This window comes from Geotrypetes seraphini, chromosome 16 (assembly GCF_902459505.1).
Source record: "Geotrypetes seraphini chromosome 16, aGeoSer1.1, whole genome shotgun sequence".
Classification (NCBI taxonomy): Eukaryota; Metazoa; Chordata; class Amphibia; order Gymnophiona; family Dermophiidae; genus Geotrypetes; species Geotrypetes seraphini.
The window spans coordinates 24746810-24768065 of NC_047099.1; the positions used below are offsets into that span (position 1 = coordinate 24746810).

The 21256-nt window shown below is 41.7% G+C and overlaps 1 protein-coding gene across 1 annotated transcript in view; it reads right to left on the minus strand.

Moving 5' to 3' along the window:
* Nucleotides 1–21256, minus strand: part of DNAH2 (dynein axonemal heavy chain 2) — a 511463-nt gene that overhangs the window by 409841 nt on the left and 80366 nt on the right. Inside the window, 2 exon segments of the mRNA XM_033923769.1 lie at nt 8583–8693; nt 16295–16523. Of these exon segments, the coding sequence (XP_033779660.1) occupies nt 8583–8693; nt 16295–16523 (340 nt within the window).

Here is a 21256-nt window from a genome sequence, read left to right on the forward strand (position 1 = left end):
CCTGCCCCACCCTGCTACACCCCTACGTCCCACCCCTGCCTTGCCCCACTCCCCACATTTCACCAGTCTCTCCCCTGCCACACCTCACCTTTCACCCACTTTCTTAGTCCCCCTTCCCATCTTCTATACCCTTTTAGTGTTTCTCTCTCTCCCCCTGTACTCCAACCCCTCTCCCCCTTTGCAGGTGCTTCTTCCTTCACCTACCCCTGGGTGCTTTTCTCTCTCTCTCCACAAACCACTCCCCTGCAGGTTTTCTCTCCCTCCCTCCTTCCAACCCCCCTCCTGTGGCTGCTCTCCCTCCAATAGTGCCCGCCCCAGTGGGACACTGTTTCTCTCTCTCCCTATGGTTTTCCCTGTAACCCACCCACTTTCTCAACAAAATTTAATCTTCTGGTTAGCTGGCAGCAGCAGCAGTAGTGCCTGCTGCCATCGGCCTGCCCCAGAAGCCCTCTCTCTGAAGCGTCGCACCTATGCAGGAACAAGAAGTTGCTCCAGAGAAGGCATCCGGGGCAGGCCAACAGCAGCAGGCTCACCTCACTGATGCTGTTGTTGGCCAGCCTGAAGTTTAATTTCAGCAGAGCCTGAGGCAGGTGGGGGACAGGGAAGAATACCTCAGACAAGGGAGAAGGCAGGAACATTACACAGATTGTGAACCCACTGGGACAGATAGGAAAAATGCTCGAGTGTGGTTGTAAAACTACAAAAAGGCAGTATACAAGTCCCAATCCCTTTCCCTTCCAGACACCCGGACAGTCCTCTAAAAAGAGAACACGTCCAGGTAAATCCAGACATCTGGTAACCCTAGGTGTATATCTAAGTCAGTGTTCTTTGCTGCAAGACCCAGAGGCCTATGGAGTGGCCCTCACAGTCATTCTAGGGGGGTTTTTCTTGCCTACTCTGCCTCTCTACCAAGGCTCAGGACTGAAGGGGGAAAGTGGATGGCAGAAGAGCCACATGCTTGAAATATAAGCATTTCTCAATAGACAAAATGGCCACGTTTTTGGTCTTGGAGATTAAAAACTACAAGGGCAGCATCTATGAGACAGACTAGGTTTTTTTTTTTTGTTGCATAGAGCTTTATGGACCCCAGTTCGGTTACAGAAGTTGGTTAGCTCAAGGTCCAATAGATGCTGGCATTGTGGTTTAGAAGCTGGGACATTAGATCATTTGATATTTTTCTGTCCCTATATAAATGCCATTTGGAAGTTAATTTGGCCCCAAATTAATTCATTGTTAGAAAATAATGTTGGCCTTTCATTTGGTACATCAATGAGATTTAAAAGCCAAATTTCAGCGAATAATAATAAACTTTAATTAATATTAACAGGGGTTGCCATTCAGCAAATTACAGGGAATTGGAAAGATTATACTAAATTAAATTATACTTTTTGGTGGAATTCAGTGTGCCATATTTATAAGATGGAAAGGGTATTTGCTCTGCAACAAGGTAATTATAATAAGTTTAAAAAGATTTGGGGGTCATTGGCGATTTATTCTAATGATCAGACATCTTAAACACCAAAATATTGAATAAGATAAGGGAGTGGGATTCTGAAGGATAATAATTGATAATTGATATTTATTGGTATATGGGCGGGAGGGGTGGGATTCTTATATAATTATTTAATTGGAGTAATACAAATAAGAATGTCAAGTGATGAATTAAGGTATTTCTGAATGAATGTTGTACACTTGTTGTAATTTTTGAAAATGAATAAAGATTTATAAAAAAAAAAAAAAAAAAAAAGACCTAAGGTGGTTCAATTGGGGGTGACCTTTGTCCTGAGGTACCCTTGTAAATGTGTAATGATTTACAAAGAGAACAGATATGTTTCTTATGAACCGCAGCAGTTATCTAAATTTATTGCTTCTCAAGACAATAAGTAATAATTAACTCTGATTCTCACTCCGTTTAGATAAGGGATTGTTCTATGGCAGTCGAGCCACCTTTTGGTTTTCCTAGTTACATAATTTATTAGTTAAATTTCAGCAATTTCAGCTCTGTCCCCAATTGATTGTGGACTAACTATATTGTGTATTTAAAATTTTTTTTCCTGAATTATGTGGATTTAGTGATAATTTCTAATTTCATTATATTTTTTCTTGTGTTTTGATTTTGATTGTCAAATAAAGAAATATAAATATAGAAGAAAAATGATCACCTACTTTACTTGATAGAGGAAGTTTGCTTATAACAGAGCAAAATACAGTCAAGTTTCAAGTTTCAAGTTTATTAGGATTTTATATACCGCCTATCAAGGTTATCTAAGCGGTTTTTACAATCAGGTACTTAAGCATTTTCCCTCTCTGTCCCGGTGGGCTCACAATCTATCTAACGTACCTGGAGCTATGGAGGATTAAGTGACTTACCCAGGGTCACAAGGAGCAGCGCGGGGTTTGAACCCACAACCCCAGGGTGCTGAGGCTGTAGATCCAACCACTGCGCCACACACTCCTCAGACAAGAAATAAGATGAGATTCTTTGGAGATTGCCACACCCAGTTTGTTTGCTTTACAAGACAAGAATAATTGAGAAGCCTTTCTATGGGGTCATATTATGTACAGGTTAGAGGTTTGCACGGGAACGGGGATCGCGGGAATCCCCCCATAACCCACGGGACTCCCACGGGGACCGCTCTCTGGCCTACGGGACTCCCACGGGGACCCCCCTCTAGCCAACGGGACTCCCACGGGGATGGAAGGCTTTGGAAGAACGGTTTGTCCATATAATATAATGGACACATCAGCCTTAGTAAAAGAGGAGGTTTATAAGTTAATTACCTGAACAGAAAACAAAAAAAGGGTTCCACCAAAGAGATTCCACGAGGAAAACAGCAAAAGAAACTGTGGAATTGATGATCCTGTCAGAAGTAATTGCTGCTTTTTGTGGGGACGGGCGGGGATGGAGGTAATTCCTTACGGGGACGGGTGGGGACGGAGAGGATCCTGACGGAGACAGGTGGGGACGGAGAGGATCCTGATGGGGACGGGCGGGGATGGGTGGGATTTCTGTCCCCGCGCAACTCTCTAGTACAGGTAATGTAGGGCAGTGCGTCTGCAGTCTAAGGTACAGAGGACTTCTTTGCTGTCTAAGTTATGCAATTTTGAGGAAAATGTTGATAGTATTATAGGATTGGTTCTGGGTCTCAAAATGAGGGTACTGACCCCTAGTAGTAGTCTTCCAGCAATACCACTAGGGCTCAGCCTTCCAAATAAGGGCAATCTAAAAAAGAAACCTTAGAAGATAGAGAGAGAAAACAAATCCATCTGTTCACTTCAATGGACAAAATATGTCTGCAAAATATGTCTGAATTCTTGGGCAAACAGCAGTGCGGAGAGACGTATACATGCTCGAAAAGGCCTTCTCAGTTTCTTTGAGCTCTGAGAGAACTGATCCTCTCGGTGCTGTCAAATGACATCATCCACTTTTGTGACAGATATTATTCTGTTTGCTGAGAAACCCCATTTAAGCTTTAGGTCAACATTCTGACACACAATATCAATAGGAGCTCATAGAGTGTCCTATTTTGACTCGGTGCATAGGTCCAGTTGCTCGCTCTCTCTCTTCCCCTCAAATCTCTAGCTGTTCCAAAGCTGCTGTCATAAATGCAAAGGAGGCAAGAGATAAGAAGTGTATCATAAGGCAGGCTATTAGGGTCTAAAGATGGCTGCCTGAGAGGGAAGAAGTGTCTTATTGAGCTCTGCAGCAGCACAGGGAGAAAACACACATTCTTTTCCATTTACATAGAACTTCTGAGAATTATGAAATGTGGTCATGAACCACCCAAGTGGAGTAGCAGAAAATTAAATCAGTTTGCTAGGAAAGCCTGATTCAGAGGATTCACACTGCCATTTTCTACTTACGTAGCTGGGCTTAAATGGGAGGGAGCAAAGAGAAACTATGGTATCATTTCTGTGATAAATAAATTGCCAGAAGTCCTTGACAGATAAAATAGATGATTTAATAGCAATTTCCCTCCTAAGGCAGGAGCCGGAGTAGCAGAGAAAGAGGCTGAGTCAAGCAGAGCAAATAATCAGTACAATGAAGGACAGAATGAAGGAGCCAGAAACTAGCAAATTGAAGTTATTAAAGTATCTAGAGTCCCAAAGGATAAACTTGGATAATCTTGAGAGTCACTCGTAGAGAAATAATATTTGGATAACTGGAATGCCTGCGGGCTCAGACAGCCAGCATGTGGAAAGATTTATAGAAGACTGGCTAAATAGTATTTCGAAGGGCAGGAGCAGTTCAAAAATATGGGACTGAGAGAGTACTCAGGGCACCTGCTCTTGCCACTATAATCCCGTTTGAAGCATCCCCAAAATAAAAGTGGCCTCATTTTTTAATTTGAAGAACAAAGTTTATCTCATGGCTTCACCAGAAAAAAAATGGTCAGTTATCTTATCATTCTATAAACATGATGCTGGTCTTTGACTTTCAGCTTGATGTTCAGAGAAAAACAAAAGTGTGCTTCACATTTTACAGGCTGCCTCAGAGTGAAATTTGAAAGGAAAGCAAAAGTTGCATACTGGTAACAGAAGTTTTCCTTAGACACCAGAGAAATACAGCTACACGTTATGGTGACATCATCTGAAGCTGCCAAGGTGCCCGGAGGTGTCCTATAGCCGATAGGTTGTCTGATCCAACATGTTCATCCACTTGAACCAAAAAACCTAACACCTATCAGCTTTTAGGTGTCCTATGATTACAGTATGGAAGTCAAATGGTGTGAGGTAAAAGATCTTGTACTGAAATTATGTATGTTCAACCTGTAAAGTAGTGCAAAAAATCTCCTCTTAAAAAGGTAGCTGAGAGTCTGCTCAAATGGAAGAAAAAGCCTCAGGTTTTATTGGCAGAGCTCAAGCTCAAACCACCACCTCCACATCATTGGCTAAAAAAGTGTCATCGAGCGACAACTCGCCGTTGAGGTTTAAAATGATTGAGGACTGAGATATTTTGCAACTGAAAACACTGTGAGTGTTTAAAGCAGTCTGTTCAAATGCCAACATTTCACAGCACTAAGCCGTTTCTTCAGGGCTAATATGACCTTGCTTGAATCTTCACAGAGTGACAGTGTTGTGCTCACAATCTCACCTGTAACCCGTTCTGAGCTCTTTTTTTTCTTTTTTTTTTAAATTCTTTATTAATTTTCAAAACTACAACCTAAAAATGGTCTGAGGGATATTTGGAGCATTGAGATTAAGCATCAGATTTCAGCATCTCAATGGCCACAAATTTGGTCTTGGAGAATGAGATGTACAATGTCAGCGTCTATGAGACATACGTGGTTTTTTTTGTTACATAGAGCTTTTTGGACCCTGTTAGATTACAAAAATTAAATAGTTCCTTGTCCGATAGGTGCTGGCATTGTAAATTAGAGATTGGGACTTTGGATCATCTTTTATTCTACTGTCCCCATATCTTAGCCTTTTGGAACTCAATCTGGGATCAAATAAATTGTTTATTGGAAAACCATGTAGTGTTATCATATGATACTGTGATATTTGGAATGTCTATGAGAAAAGAGTCAGATATCAGCGTGTAACAACAAACTTTTAATGATTTTGACTGGAGTTGCCATCCAACATATTACTAATAACTGGAAGGATCACAGTAGGCTTAATTTTAATTTTTGGTGGAATTCAGTATGTCAAATACATAGAATGGAAAGATCAATTTATAAAAATTTTATTATAAAAATTATAAAAATTTTATTAAAATATGGGAGCCATTAACATCTTTCTGTCATGATTAAATGCCATTTTTCTATTAATTATACATCATTCAATATTGGGTGGGGGGTGGGATTCAAATTATATGATCTTATAATGAATAGAGGGTTTTGAGGGTGGGTGGAATGAGGGTTACATTTTTTAATTATAAGATATAATGATAAGATGTTCAAGTGCTCAAGCTAAATGTGTTTATTATATTTCACTTGGTGAAAGTTTTAAAATGAATAAAGAATTTTTTTTAAAAAAAATTTTTTTTCAAAACTACAACAGTGCAATACAACCAATGCAACTCATAGTAATACAATAAAAGCACATTCATCTTTCTCATGTTCATAATCATCCTTTCCCCCCATACCCAAACAATTATCATTCCGTTTAACACAAACATATATTATCATAAATATCCTATCTATTCTGAATAATGATATCTTCACACCCATCCCAGTTATAAATATTCAAAAATCAACTTATGACATAAAGAATCCCTCTCCCCCCTGCCCTGGATATGTACCATAGTAAAGAACAAACTGATTCACAGTCAACAAACAATTACAATGAGGTAACATAAGATGCCAATGGGCCCTATATTAATTTAAATATATTACCATGTCCTAAATTTCCAGCATTTATTCTTTCAAATCTATAACTAGAGCAAAGACTTGCCCACCAGAACGAAAAATTTAAACGATCACATTTCTTCCAATTTCGGGTGATCATCTGGATGGCTATCCCAGTCATTATAAGGAAAAGATGACTTCTATATTGATCTAAAGGGGGTTTAACATGTAATATTGTACACAAATGACTGCCTCATAAGTTAAAGGAATTGATGATTCCAAAATGTTAATTTTACCCTATATTAACCTCCAGAAGCTAAGTATCAATGGACAATAGAACAACAGATGATCCAGTGTCCCAGTGTCTAAATGACAGTGCCAGCATCTATTAGATTTAGAATTATCTAACTTATGTAACCTAACAGAGGTCCAAAAAGATCTATCTAATAAAAAAACCATGTCTGTCTCATAGATGCTGACACTGTACATTTCAATCTCCCAGTCCAAATTCGTGGCCATCGAGATGCAGAAATATACTGCTTTATCTCGGATGCTCCAAATGTCACGAAGACCAGTGTTTGTTTTTTTATTCAAGAACTCTGATATTAATTTATACCACCTGGAGGCCTGATGTTCTAGCGAATCTATCTGGAAGGAAAGGATCTGCAAACTATAAAAATTTTTTAGATTTTGCCAATCAGGGAACTCCTTCTGAATGGCTTGCTTCAACTGCAACCACTTTGCCTAGGAAGTGACATCAAAGGGTGAGCTGACACCAATGTGGGCATGCTGCTTACGCCGGAGAAGTTAAAAATAGAGAGTTGCACGGGGACAGAAATCCCACCCATCCCCGCCCGTCCCCGCCAGGATCCTCTCCGTCCCTACCCATCCCCGCAAGAAATTACCTTCATCCCCACCCGTCCCCATAAAAAGCAGCAATTACTTCTGACAGGATCATCAATTCCACTGTTTCTTTTGTGTTTGCGCTGCTGTTTTCCTTGTGGAATCTCTTTGGTGGAACCCTTTTATGTTTAAATCTATTTTATTAAGCAACAGTAAGTACAACAGCAATAATAACCATGGTATGCATTTTCATCAAACACCCGCGGAGGACTGGACTGGTGGAACCCTTTTTTTGCTTTCTGTTCAGATAATTAACTTATAAACCCCCTCTTTTACTAAGGCTGATGTGTCCATTATATTATATGGACGAACCCTGCTTCCAAAGCCTTCCATCCCCGTGGGAGTCCCGTTGGCTAGAGGGGGTCCCCGTGGGAGTCCTGTGGGTCATAGGGGGGTCCCCGTGGGAGTCCCGTGGGTTAGGGGGGATTCCCGCGGGACCCGCGGGATTCCCGCGATCCCCATTCTCATGCAGACCTCTAGTTAAAAAGGTACCGGGAAAGGAATGGGGCGTGGGCGTGATGGGGGGGATGGGCGACACCACCCCAGGTGCTGCTCACCCTGATTACACCATTGACTGAGTGGTATCTTTGAGGTCTGTGCAAACAAATAAAGTAAATGAAAGAAGTTATTTAAATTTCCTAGTGGTTGAATGCAAATTAAGACAATGTTTTGTAAATAAGCTAGGCTATATAAGATTGCCGACTGGTTGTGGATTGTATATATTTTATACTCATGATTAAATTTTATATATGATTTTGTAAACTGCCTAGATTTATAGAAAGAGCAGGGAACTATTGTGATTACGTTTAGCAGATTTGGCTGTGATACAGATGTCCTTGAGGGACAATGTCACTGATTTATTTACACTAGGCTTGCTTTGATGTACTTGTTTTATCTTAGATGACTATATACTTAATGAAAACATAGTTTTAAAGAAATGAGTAGGCGAATGAAAATATATTCTCCGTAACACCAATCAACTCAATATCATCTCTGAAAGGAATAAAGTATAAGAGGCTACACAGCAACTTCACAGCAACTACACAGCAACTTTTGTTATCAAGCTGCAAAAATGTGGAACTCGCCACCTGCAGAGATCCGCACTACCTCCATGTAGACTTTTTCCGTAAATCCCTAAAAACATGGCTCTTCCAAAAATCCTGAATTGCATGCTCATGATTATAATATTAACCGCGAACTCAGTGCATCAGAAATCTATGCTATGCTGTAATTTTTATTTTACAATTTTTATTCTACTTTGCCTTGAGTACTTTATCAGTAATATATAAAAATACTTTAAAAAATATATTTCCCCCACAAGCATAAACTCTTTATCGTGTGACTTTACTTGAAAGGATTCACAGGAGAAGCAAGGCTGCCACTCACTTTCCAGACGCTGTACCAGCTCCTTGTCTTTCACTGCGATCTCTTGTTTCACATGCAGAGCTTCTGTAGGGATGTAGAGGACTGTGTGACCTTCCAGCTTATGACGTGTATCTGAAACAGCGAGAGGCAGGATTTGTTTGATGTGGTATTTGATGAATCAGAAAATAAAAATAAAATTTTTTAAAACACTTGAACCAGGTAAAACAAGGAACAGTTTTGTTTTGGGTTGACATAAAGAGAAGGGAAAAATGAAATAGTACAGTAGATAATGGCAGAAAAAACCAACTGGCCTATCCATATCACTAAAGCAGGGCTGCCCAAGTCCGGTCCTCGAGATCTACTGGCAGGCCAGGTTTTCAGGATATCCACAATGAATATGCATGAGAGAGAGAGATTTGCATATCAAGAAGGCATTGCAGGCAAATCTCTCTCATGCATATTCATTGTGGATATCCTGAAAACCTGGCCTGCCAGTAGATCTCGAGGACCGGACTTGGGCAGCTCTGCACTAAAGGATGCCAGTCATAGGATGTAATAGCTTGTGGGACAGGGATGTCAAAGTCCCTCCTTGAGGGCCGCAATCCAGTCGGGTTTTCGGGATTTCCCCAATGAATATGCATGAGGTCTATTAGTATACAATGAAAGCAGTGCATGGAAATAGATCTCATGCATATTCATTGGGGAAATCCTGAAAACCCAACTGGATTGCGGCCCTCGAGGAGAGACTTTGACACCCCTGTTGTAGGATGTTACTCATTCCAGACATTTTTTGTTATCTTATGATCCTAGGTAGATGAGTATACATGCACTTAAGCCAACATCTAGGACTTCCCCTCCCAATACCTTACCACCAAACTTTGTAATAGTCTAAGAAAAGCTGTATGTATTAAATTAATGAATAGATGCTAAAAACTAGTAAGGCCTTTACCCAAACATCTGGTCACCTAAATCTCCATCTGCTTGCTGGGACATACCTAGCTACTACCAATCTGACTGATTTCTGGGAAACTGGAACTTGCCGAGTTCTACCCAGTAAAATTGCAGGCAATTGGGTAACTATCGCTTGCTTCCTTTACCTGTCCCTTGTTTTCTCTGTTTCACCTCTCTCCTTGGCTTGCCTCAGGCTGCAGTACTGTGATTTCCTAATCTTGTTCTTACCACTGTCCTCTATGTCTGTTCCAGTCAGACTGTACTTGTGAAACTTCTGCTAGAAAGTTATCAACATCTTCACAAAAGATGTATTTTCTTAAGTTTTCTCAAAATCTTCCTACCTGTAAGAGTGACTTTCCATAGAAAATAATACAGACATGTCTCTTGTCACATCCAGAGAGAATGGCCCTCTTTTAGCCTGGTTCTCCCTTTTCAGTCAATATCAGAGAAAAAAACTCAGCCTCCTGTTGTGATCTTGCAAAGATAGGCCAGCCATGTAGAAGAGAAAGATAAAGATTCCAGATCTCCTCACATGGGCCACTCCTGGAGGAGTCTGAACTTTGTAGTACTAATGGTAATTTTGGAACGTGAACCATAAGACTGAAGCGGTGTGTAGAGATACAAGGTTTTGAGATACAAGTCTTTGAAATTTAGGAAAGCCAGCCAGTCATTTTGGCAGAGGTGGGAAAAGATGGCTCCAAGTGAGTTCATTTTGATTTTTTTTCTTTTTTGATGGAACAGTTCAGGTCCCTTAGCTCAATGAGAATCCGAGACCTCCTAATCTCTTGGGAAAGAGGATGTACATGGAATATCACCCCAAAGGAGGGTCTGTATTTCTATACCAAGGATACTGATCTGCTTCTAGAGGCAGGAGTCTTGCACCGATGGCTTTATAAGGAAAAGGTGGAGGAAATTTATCTTGTAGCTGCAGTCTATAATCCTAAGCACCCATTTGTCAACTAATGGTTTGTCATACTCTCCTGCCCAAAATTGAAGATGACCAACAGGAAGGTAGTCAATAACAAAGAACATTTTTTTGAGAATGAAATTTGAACAGGTGGACGGAACTTCCCATTCCTTTGGCCTTTCATGCTGATGGAAGGCTTGTGTTGTTGCACACTGATGGGGAATGCAGAACAAGATTGCTTTCTTCCCCTCGATTGTACAGACGGCTATAATATTGGTATTGGATTTGTAGGATGATTGCTCCTGTAATTGTATGGGGCATTACTCTTCGGGTAAAGCAGTGTTTTCTTTAAACTTTAGATACCGCATATTTAACCTTTTTTTCCATGGAGATCTTCATGAAGCCTTAAGGTCCAGAGTCAAGCAATTTTACAGGCCACTATGGCTACTGCAGTGGTTCTCAAGCATGTCGTGTATGAATTAAGGGAAATGTGAACTCCTGTATTGTTGCCGAGGCATTGCGTTGGCAGCTCAGTAGGTGCAATGGGGTAGAACTTGAGGTGGTTCTGTGTCTGCTGTACTTGACAGTGTTGGCAGGGCAGAATTTAGAGCTGCTAAGCAGTGATCCTAGAATCAAACATGGTTTTTGTTGTCACGGCCGCTCAATTCAACATTTTTGTCCCGTTTACTTAGGGCTCCTTTTACTAAGCTGCGCTAGCAGTTTTAGCGCATGCTAGACGCTAACGCTTCCATAGAGCTGGCGTTAGTACTTCCGTGTAGCGCGGGGGTCAGAGTGTAGGGGAAAAAAAAAATATATATATATATATAAATAAGATTTTCTCATAAGCTGGACAGATCAATCAATCAATAAATAATAACAAAAACAAGTATAATAAAAAGAAAGAAAAATAATGGAGAGTAATTTAAAATCTATCGTTAAGGCAGCTTGGTCTCCACAGTAGGACAACTTCTGCAATCAGGATGGCAAGGGAAGGCGCCACTACCCAGGTCCAGGAGCAGTCGAAGGCAGGATAACTGAAGAAGTTCACAGAGGCAGGAGGGGCCCAACGGCTGAAGGCAGCAGGTCGAGGAGAGAAGGAGGACTCTTCAGTCAGCCTCAGATAGGGTTGATTTGCCAGCTGTATGCTGCATCAGTAGGAGACTTCCATAATCCCTGTTCTCTGGCTCTGTCATCTTTGGTCTCCGCGGTTTTTAACCCTTTCAGGACCATAAGGATCGTAGGCCAATTTTTGTGGTTTTGATGACATTTTTATGGTAAAAAGGGCTTGCAGATGCCAAAAAATTGATTTTTTTGTGTGAAATATCATTATTTTAAAAAAAAAAAAAATCAAACTTCTGGCTTATGGACAGTGTGGCAAGTGAATCTTCTCGTCAATCTGGCAACGACGCTAATGAATGAATGTCGGAACCAGTTTGTTTACATAAAGGCAGTATCATATGAAATCCGTACATATCAAATTTAGAACTGTAGACTATCCCAATCAAAATTTATAGGATTTTAAAGTTATGGGACAAATATGTCCCTTGGTCCTGAAAGGGTTAACAGGAGCGCCAGCAAGTAGGATGCCCTCGCAGGCCACCTACTCCATCGATGTTCACAGTGCACCACAGCTGACCTCCATCACCTCAGCAACTCTTCAACCCCACCAGATGAACGAATATGGACACTCCACAAAATAATTCCAATCCTGTCCAGTGGCGTTGAGACTGCAGGTAGGAAAGGCCTCGGCTAAAGATTAACAGTTCAAGCGAGTCATCATACATCAAAACACCACAATATAGCAGCAGTTTTGATGTAAATTAGAAGGCACTTAGATGCTGAAACATTGGCCATGTCAAGTCAGTTGTTCGTGTTTTCAAAAAACAATAAAGTCCCAGTTGATACATCTCTTCCATCTCTACTGGTTCCTTTTGTCTCTGGAGAAAGACATTCTTAGAATAATATGAAATGTTTTTGATCTGCTTTTTAATTTTGAAGAATGGTGCTTTATATCAAAGATATATTTCTGTTTTAAAGGGTCAGGGTCTATGATGATTTGAAGCAAAGTTACATATTTATGGGTTGCATTTTTTAAAATGAGTATCCTACTGGTTATATTTTGTTTTTAGTTAAAGTTTTGCATGTTTCATTGTACACATTTTTTATACATTTATTTTATTTATAATATTGATTTTGTGGAAATATGTTAACTTACTGTTATTATGTTTCATGTTTTTGATTTTATTTATTTCACACTATCTATTTCTATACCACTACAACTGTACCAGCCAGACCTAAGCAGTTTACAACCTAAGGCTCCCTTTTATGAAGCCACGTTAGGCTTTTTTTTATTGCTAACCGCAGCGGTAAAAACTAGAAACATAGAAAATGACGGCAGAAAAGGGCCATAGCCCATCAAGTCTGCCCACTCCAACAACCCTCCCCCAATCTACACTCTATCAATCGTCCCCAAGCTGCCCTCCTCTATGCTACCCTCATAGGGATCCGACGTGGGCATCCCATTTATTCTTAAAATCTTGTATGCTGCTGGCTACGATCACCTGCTCCGGGAGCTCATTCCAATGGTCCACCACTCTTTCAGTGAAGAAGTACTTCCTGGTATCCCCATGAAATTTCCCCCCCCCCCCCTGATTTTCAGCAGATGTCCCCTTGTGGACGAGGGTCCTTTTAGAAGGAAAACGTCGTCTTCCACCTCTATGTGACCAGTGATGTACTTAAATGTCTCTATCATATTTCCCCTCTCCCTAAATTCTTCGAGAGAGTATAGCCATAACTTGTGCAGCCTATTTTCATACGAGAAATCCTTGAGCCCCAGGATCATCCTGGTGGCCATTCGCTGAACCGACTCAACTCTCAGCACATCCTTACGGTAGTGCGGCCTCCAGAATTGCACATAGTACTCCAGATGAGGTCTCACCATGCTTCTGCACAATGGCATAATGACCTCTGGCTTCCGGCTAACAAAGCTTCTACGGATACAGATACAGATACTCTGACGCTCTAAAGAATTCTATGAGAATTGGAGTTTTTACTGCTGCAACCAGTGATAAAAACAACCTAACGCTGCTTCATAAAAGGGGTGGTAAATTTGAAAAATATTTCGGAAATAAGAATATCAGTCACACAGAGGTTTAGGGTAAAGTATAGAAACTAAAGCAAGGAGAACAATGAGTCTGCATGGATAGCTTAAGCGTACTGTTAACCCGAAGATCTCATGCTAGCCTGTTCTGTTCTAAACTGCCTAGAATTTTAGATCGTGCAGTCTATATATTTTTTAAAGAGAAAATCCCATTTCTCCTATAGGGACCTGAGCCTCAATCAAGGAAAATGCGGCACCTACTAAAACCAGCATTCCCTCCTCATGGAACTTATCTACATCCAGGCCCAATATAACTGCTGCCATTGATCAGACTGGGCTTATCACAGACCAATACTGTCCTGTTACCTCCACTGCAGCATGGCACACGACCTCCTCCTACTGGAGAATTGGTCCAGGACCTGGCAACTAAACTTCAATGCCAAAAAATGCAAGGTCATGCACCTAGGCAACAGAAATCCATGTAAGACTTACACTCTTAATGGTGAGATCCTAGAGAGAACTGTAGCGGAACGAGACTTAGGGGTAATCATCAGTGAGGACATGAAGACTGCAACTCAGGTGGAGAAAGCTTCATCTAAAGCCAGACAAATCATGGGTTGCATACGAAGGAGTTTCGTTAGCCGTAAGCCCGAAGTCATAATGCCATTATATAGGTCCATGGTGAGACCCCATCTGGAATACTGTGTACAATTCTGGAGACCACATTACCGCAAAGATGTGCTGAGACTTGAGTCGGTCCAGCGAATGGCCACACGGATGGTCACGGGGCTCAGGGATCTCCCGTATGAGGAACGGCTGAATAAACTGCAGCTCTACTCCCTTGAGGAATGCAGGGAGAGGGGGGACATGATCGAGACATTCAAGTACCTCACGCGCCGTATCGAGGTGGGGGAGGATATCTTCTTCTTCAAGGAACCCACGTCAACACGAGGGCATCCATGGAAAATCAGGGGAGGGACATTACATGGCGACACCAGGAAATACTTCTTCACCGAGAGGGTGGTGGATCGATGGAATGGTCTTCCGATGCAGGTGATTGAGGCCAGCAGTGTGCCTGATTTTAAAGCTAAATGGGATCGAAAGGTGGGATCTCTTCGCAAAGAGAGGTAGGGGAGGGTCATTGATGTGGGCAGACTTGATGGGCCTTGGCCCTTATCTGCCGTCACCTTCTATGTTTCTATGTTTCATGTGGCCACCATGATGCTATTGCTCACTGAAATTTGATGCTTGCCGCTGCAATGTTATTCCCTCATCTTATACTCACTCTTGCAGCCACATCACCAGATAGAGGCACTGAGAGAGGTGATTGCCGTGCTCTGTCTGCCCCGAAATGGCTATAATTCAAACCCACTAGAGAATGACATGGGGACAAATTTGTCGCTGCAGGGACTCAATTTTCCCGTCCTGTCCCTGTGAGTTTTGTCCCTGTCCCATTCCTGTAAGCTCTGCCTTAACCGCACAAGCCTTGAACACTTATGATTTCAAAGTGTTTGAGAATTGGGCAGATGAGGTCAGAGTTTGCAGGAATGGGGCAGGCAGAGGAAAAGAACTCGATGGGATGGGAAAATGAGTTCCCGCGGGGACGGGGAAAAAATTGTCCCCCATGTCATTCTCTAAAAACCACTGCAGCCAACTCACTTTGGACCAGAACCACTCACCTTAACACAAAAAAACAGAACCACTACTAAAACTGCATTTTGTTCCTTAAATTCTCTTTTTTTTTTTTTTTTTTTAACAATTTTTGTATAACCTTCTTGTGGCAGCTGCTTTTCCTTATTTACTCTTGTCTCCTTCCCAAAAGTAGGAGAACGCAACAAGAGGAGCAGCTGACCTCAAGCACCCTCTGATGGGAAACTGGGGCAGTAGGTGGGGTGGGGGAAAGGACCTAATACCACTGGGTTCTGCTATTGAACCAGCTCAGCCAGCCTAAACCATCTTGAACATCACTTTCACAGGAGGGATGCAGAAAAAAAAAAAAAAGACTCCAACTTCTGAAAATCTAAAGTCCTTCAAATTCTTTCACGCCAGCTCAGACTGCGCAGGCATATTGTCTGTTGGAAACTGAGAAATACTAGCTAGCTGCGGACTGTGCAGGATCCTTGTAGGTTGATGTCATCATACCAGTGGTTCTCAGTCTCCATCTGCTGGTAAGAGAGCATAAACCCACATGTCTAGACCGGTTCGAAGGAAAAGTGAGGGATCTCTCAGAGAGACAAAGGGCTCCTTTTACTAAGGTGCGCTAGCGTTTTTAGCAAACCATGCGCTAAACAAAAAATACTAACACAAGCTCTATAGAGGCGTTAGTATTTAGCACGCGTGGCACTGTAGCGTGTGCTAAGCACACGCTAAAACCGCTAGCACACCTTAGTAAAAGGAGCCCAAAGAGATAATGATTATTGGGGATGAGCAGACTGGATGGGCCATTTGGTCTTTATCTGCCATCATGTTTCTATTGAATTCAAAAGGGCCTGGGACAGGCATGTGGGATCTCTCAGAGTGTACACCTGGCTGGGCCTCCGCGTGTGCGGATCGCCGGACTTGATGGACCGAAGGTCTGATCCGGAGATGGCAGTTCTTATGTTCTTATGAGAAAGAGATAATGGTTACTAGGGATGGGTAGACTAGATGAGCCATTTGGCCTTTAACTGCCATCATGTTTCTATTTTCATGAAAACCAGTGTGGGTGAGGAGGGAATGGCTTTGAAGGGTTTGGTTAGAAAGGTTGTTGGAAACAAAACAAAACAGCTGCTACACCTGTGAGGGATGCAAGGAAACGATGCAGTTGAGCTGAGAAATTGTTCTTGATGCTGTCAGGCCATGCGGTGTTACCAAAGATCCTGGGGACATAGATGCCAAGCATGAGTCTCAACAAACCCTCGATGTAGCCAGCCCGTACCGAGCCAAACTGTACTACGTCCTCAAAGTTCTCCATGCTGAGCTTCGTATTCTCTTTACGTATAAAGTACATCAGCTGTTCTACGTGCTATGACAGGCAATGAAAATACAGTTATTTATGATGTTGAGTTTTGTGTGGTTATATCTATTTCTATGTAGCTACATAATCTATACAAATATGAAGTATAATTTCCTTTGTTTTAGTTTATTCATTTTTCATTTAACAAGTGTATCACATAAATTTATACAATTTCATTGAGTACACACTTGATAATCCTTCATAGATCATTGTAAATACAACATATTATTATATAATACTGTATTATAATATTGAAAAAGCATATCATACTTAAGTATACCAACTATTACTCTAATTATAAACCTACCCCCTCCCCTTCCTTTGAAAATTGCATACAATATGACAAGATACAATGATGAATTGTTTATATTATGATATGGATAAAATAAACCCACCCACACCCCTCTTATCCAATATCATATTATTTGGTACTGCAATGAGAATACAAAGCCCAATATCAGCAAACAATAACAAATTGCTTTTAATATTGACAGGAGTTGCCATGCAGCAAATCACACAAAATTGGAAGGATTATACCAAGCTAAATTATACATTCTGGTGGAACTCGGTGTGTCACATATACAAAATGGAGAAAATATTGGCATTACAACAAGGAAATATAAAAAATTTTAAGAAAATATGGGATCCATTGACAAAATATTCTAAAGATCAGATATCTTAACACATTGATAATAATAATATAGGGTTAGGGAGGGAAATATAGAAATTAATACGAGGAAAAATGAAAAAACAAATAACAGGGGAAAGGTATTCAATATATATGATATGATATTGTACATACAACTATAATTATTATAAACTAAATATTATGCTATTCATTTATTGTAAGAATGAAAATTTTATAAATAAAAAAAAAAAAATTTGAAAAATTCTGTTAATGGTCCCCAAATCTTCTTAAACTCATCTATATATCCTCTTTGTGTTGCAAATGAACGCTCCATTTTATATATATGGCATACTGAATTCCACCAAAAGTTATAATTTAACCTGTCATAGTTTTTCCAATTGTGTGTTATTTGTTGAACTGCGACAATTTCCATGATCTTTATCTCAAAATGTTATTAAAAATACAAAAGTAGTGAAATAAGCAGTGTTGTTCAAAGTAGAGAATGACACGGGGACACTTTTTCCCATCCCGTTCCGGCGAGTTCTTTTCCTGTCCCTGCCCCATTCCTGAAAGCTCGGTCCTCATCTGCACAAACATCAAACATTTTAAAATCATAAGTGTTTGAGGCTTGTCTGCTTAAGGCAGAGCTTTCAGGAATGGGACAGGGAAAGCGACAAAACTTGCAGGAACAGGATGGGGGAATTGAGTTCCTGCGGGAACAGGGACAAATTTGTCCCCAAGTCATTCTCCCGTTTAAAGTTCTAGGTCAAGGTATTTAAGTAAAGGTAAAGGTGAATGCATATTTTGATGCATAAGTAAAAAGTATACTGAAAAAACAAAAGTTACTCAGGTAAAAGTAAAAAAAGTGCCTAAAATAATACTTTTTGAGTAAAAAGCAAAAGTACTGCAACTACAATGTCTGTTCATCAAGAACTGCCGCCAGCTTCAGCTCCAGTTCCATTTAAAAAAGTGACCCAACTCATTTAACCAGTTCAAACCCAGGCAACTCCACTGTTCTTATAAGCTATAGTCACTGAACAGCAAAATTTATGATGAAATTTTGCACGACGAGGTTTGCAATAGCAAAATCATGCTCCCAGTTTTGCTGTTTCATTTGGTTTATGGAGAAATTGACATTTACATCTCCCTTCCCCTTTTACTTTCTACTTTTAACTGCAAGTATCAAATGTAATTAGGTAAAGGTAGTAAAAATTGGCAAAATTGTTACTTCAGTAAAAGTAAAAGTAACAAATGTTATCCTGTACTTCTTTACAAGTAAGAGTATCAAAACCTTAAGTATAGTAATTAGTTACATTTACTTAGGGCCCCTTTTATCAATGTGCACTAGAGGTTTTTAGCGCGAGTCGGCAAATGCTTTGAATTCCTATGAGCGTTGGAGCACCTACCTCGCTGGCCTGTGAAAAAACCTCTAATGCAGCTTGATAAAAGGGAGGGGGATGGGGGGTTAGCTACATTAAAACACTGGAAATATGTGATGTCATTGGTATAGTCCGCTGAAAAGCTTTGGACCCTGAACCCAACACGGTCCGTGTTTCGACAGAATGTCTTCTTCAGGGGACCCTATGAAGTCCTATGGTAAAGATACATGGATAAAAATGCCAGTTTGAAATAAATTGATCCATAAAAGCTATGGCGATCATTGGCTCAATCCATCATTAAGCACAATGAAACATAAAACAGAGAAAACAAGAAAACATGTAGTGTAAAAATACAAATAAACTTGACCCATCGAGAATATTTAAATGAAGAAATCATGCCCAAACATGATCAACTTCTCATCTCCACATATTAAATCACCAACAAGTACAGTGTCAAATTCCATCTAATCCATCCATCATGGAACAAGCTTCTGGAGGAGGTGATAAGCCAGAACTCTGTACAGGGGTTCAAGGAAGGTTTGGATAGGTTCCTGGAGGATAAGGGGATGGAGGGGTACAGATAGAACTTGAGGTAGGTTATAGAAGTGGTCAGAAACCACTTCACAGGTCGCGGACCTGATGGGCCGCCGCGGGAGCGGACCGCTGGGCGAGATGGACCTCTGGTCTGACCCAGTGGAGGCAACTTCTTATGTTCTTATCACCCTTAGCAACTCAGACTCAGATAATGGCCAGTGAAACTTTCAGAGCTATTTGAAAGGGTGGATAAAACTGAGTTCCCCTCTGAGACACCAAGTGGAGGCGAGAGGAAGGCCGCAAGTACTCCATACTGCTGCCACTGTCAGTATTGAAAGAAACCCCTCAAATATAACCAACAGAACATTGGACAGTGCTAAAACTTACACCATTTGTATGTATTTAAAAGAACAAGTGACCATAGTCAGATTGTGAATCCACCGGGACAGATAGGAAAAACACTTAAGAGGACCCGAATGTAAATTGCTTAGGACCTCCCTTCAGGGTATATAAGCGATATATAAATACCGAAAATAAAATAACAAATAATAATGTTAAATCAGCCTGTCTCTGTGCCACATATGGGTGGAAAAATCCTTTCTATTGGTGCTGTTAGGAGTCTGCTGTTCACAAGTAATATTAAGTAGAGTTTAAACTGTATGAATGTGTTCGGTATACTTTCTCCCTCTTCCATTAAACTACGCTTGCAGTTTGCAGCGCAAAGAGCCGCACTGAATGGCTCGCGTTGCTCCCGATGCTCATTCCTATGAGCGTCGGGAGCAGCGCGGGCCATTCAGTGTGGCTCTCCGCGCTAGAAACTGCTATCGCAGTTTCGTAAAAGAGGGGGGTTAGTCTGTGCTACTCAAAATAAGTTGAAAAGTGTTTGTGCTCATAGAACATAATAAGAATGGCAACAATGGGCCATTTTCAAGCCATTTCTTAATTTGCTTTAGATAAGTATCCAGTGTGGCCATTTTATTATGTTTTATGAGCACAATCACTTTTCAACTTATTTGGAACAGCTCAGACTAGGCATATAGGGGGAAATTCTGTCTAGGACGCTGGTCTCAGCAGCCACTTAGAAAGGCACACCGGCATCCTATACAGAATTGCATCTATCCTAATGGACAGATACCTAACCACCTCAATTCTCTAACCAGCACCCATATCAGAATTGGGCCTGATCCCTTGCCATCAGCTGATTGCGGTAAGGGAATCTCCCTGCCACGATCAGATGAGTGGTCATGGCAGGGAACCCCCGAACCCCCCCTCCCTAGCGTCGGCCAGCAGGAGGATATCCACTTCCGCCAACACTCCTGATCCCCCCTAACACTGTCCGCACACTTCCTTCTGCCACCAGCCCTATCAATCCTCCAAACCACGATACTCCCTGACACCCACCCGACATTCTCCAACACCTCCCTACACTCATTCACATCCCAACATCCCTCCTGATGCCTCCCAAATGCCCACCTCCGACATTCCCCAATACTTCCCTACACTCCCTCACATCCCAACATCCCTCCTGATGCCTCCCAAATCCCCCCATATCTTTAGGAGATGGCCAGCAAGAAGGATCCCCACTCCCTCCTGCCGACAGACCCACCTCTTCCAAAATGGTGGGCCTTTTCATTACCGGTGCATTCTGGGATGCACCAGAGAGGGACCTACAGCTCCGACTGGCTCCTTCTCAGTGCATCCTGGGATGTAGTGGGAGTGGCCTAACAGTCCGATTGGCCAGATACCTAAGGAGCCTCTCTTGGAAGGGGTCTTAGGCATCTGGGCCATCAGAGCCTTAGGCCCCTCCCAGGTGCATCCCAAAATGCATTGGGAAGGGGAAGGCCCACCATTTTGGAAGAGGCAGGCTTGCTGGCAGGAGGGAGTGAGCATCCCTCTTGCTGGCCATCGTCTAAAGGTACTGGGGGGAGGGGTTTCAGAAGGTATCATGGGGATGGGGTGTGAGGGAGTGTCGGGAGGGTGTTGGGGAGTGTTGTAGAATGTCAGGTGAGTGGTGGAGAATGTCAGGCGGTCAGGGGATCGGGGGGGCTGGCGGCAGAAGGGAGGTGGCATCCCTCCTGCCAATTGGATATGGGGGAGATGTATCCGGAGTGTCAGGGGTTTGCTGGATGGCTTGTAGGGTGGGGTTTGGGGATTCCCTGTTGTGGCCGCTCAGCTGATTGCGGCAGGGAGATTTCCTTGCC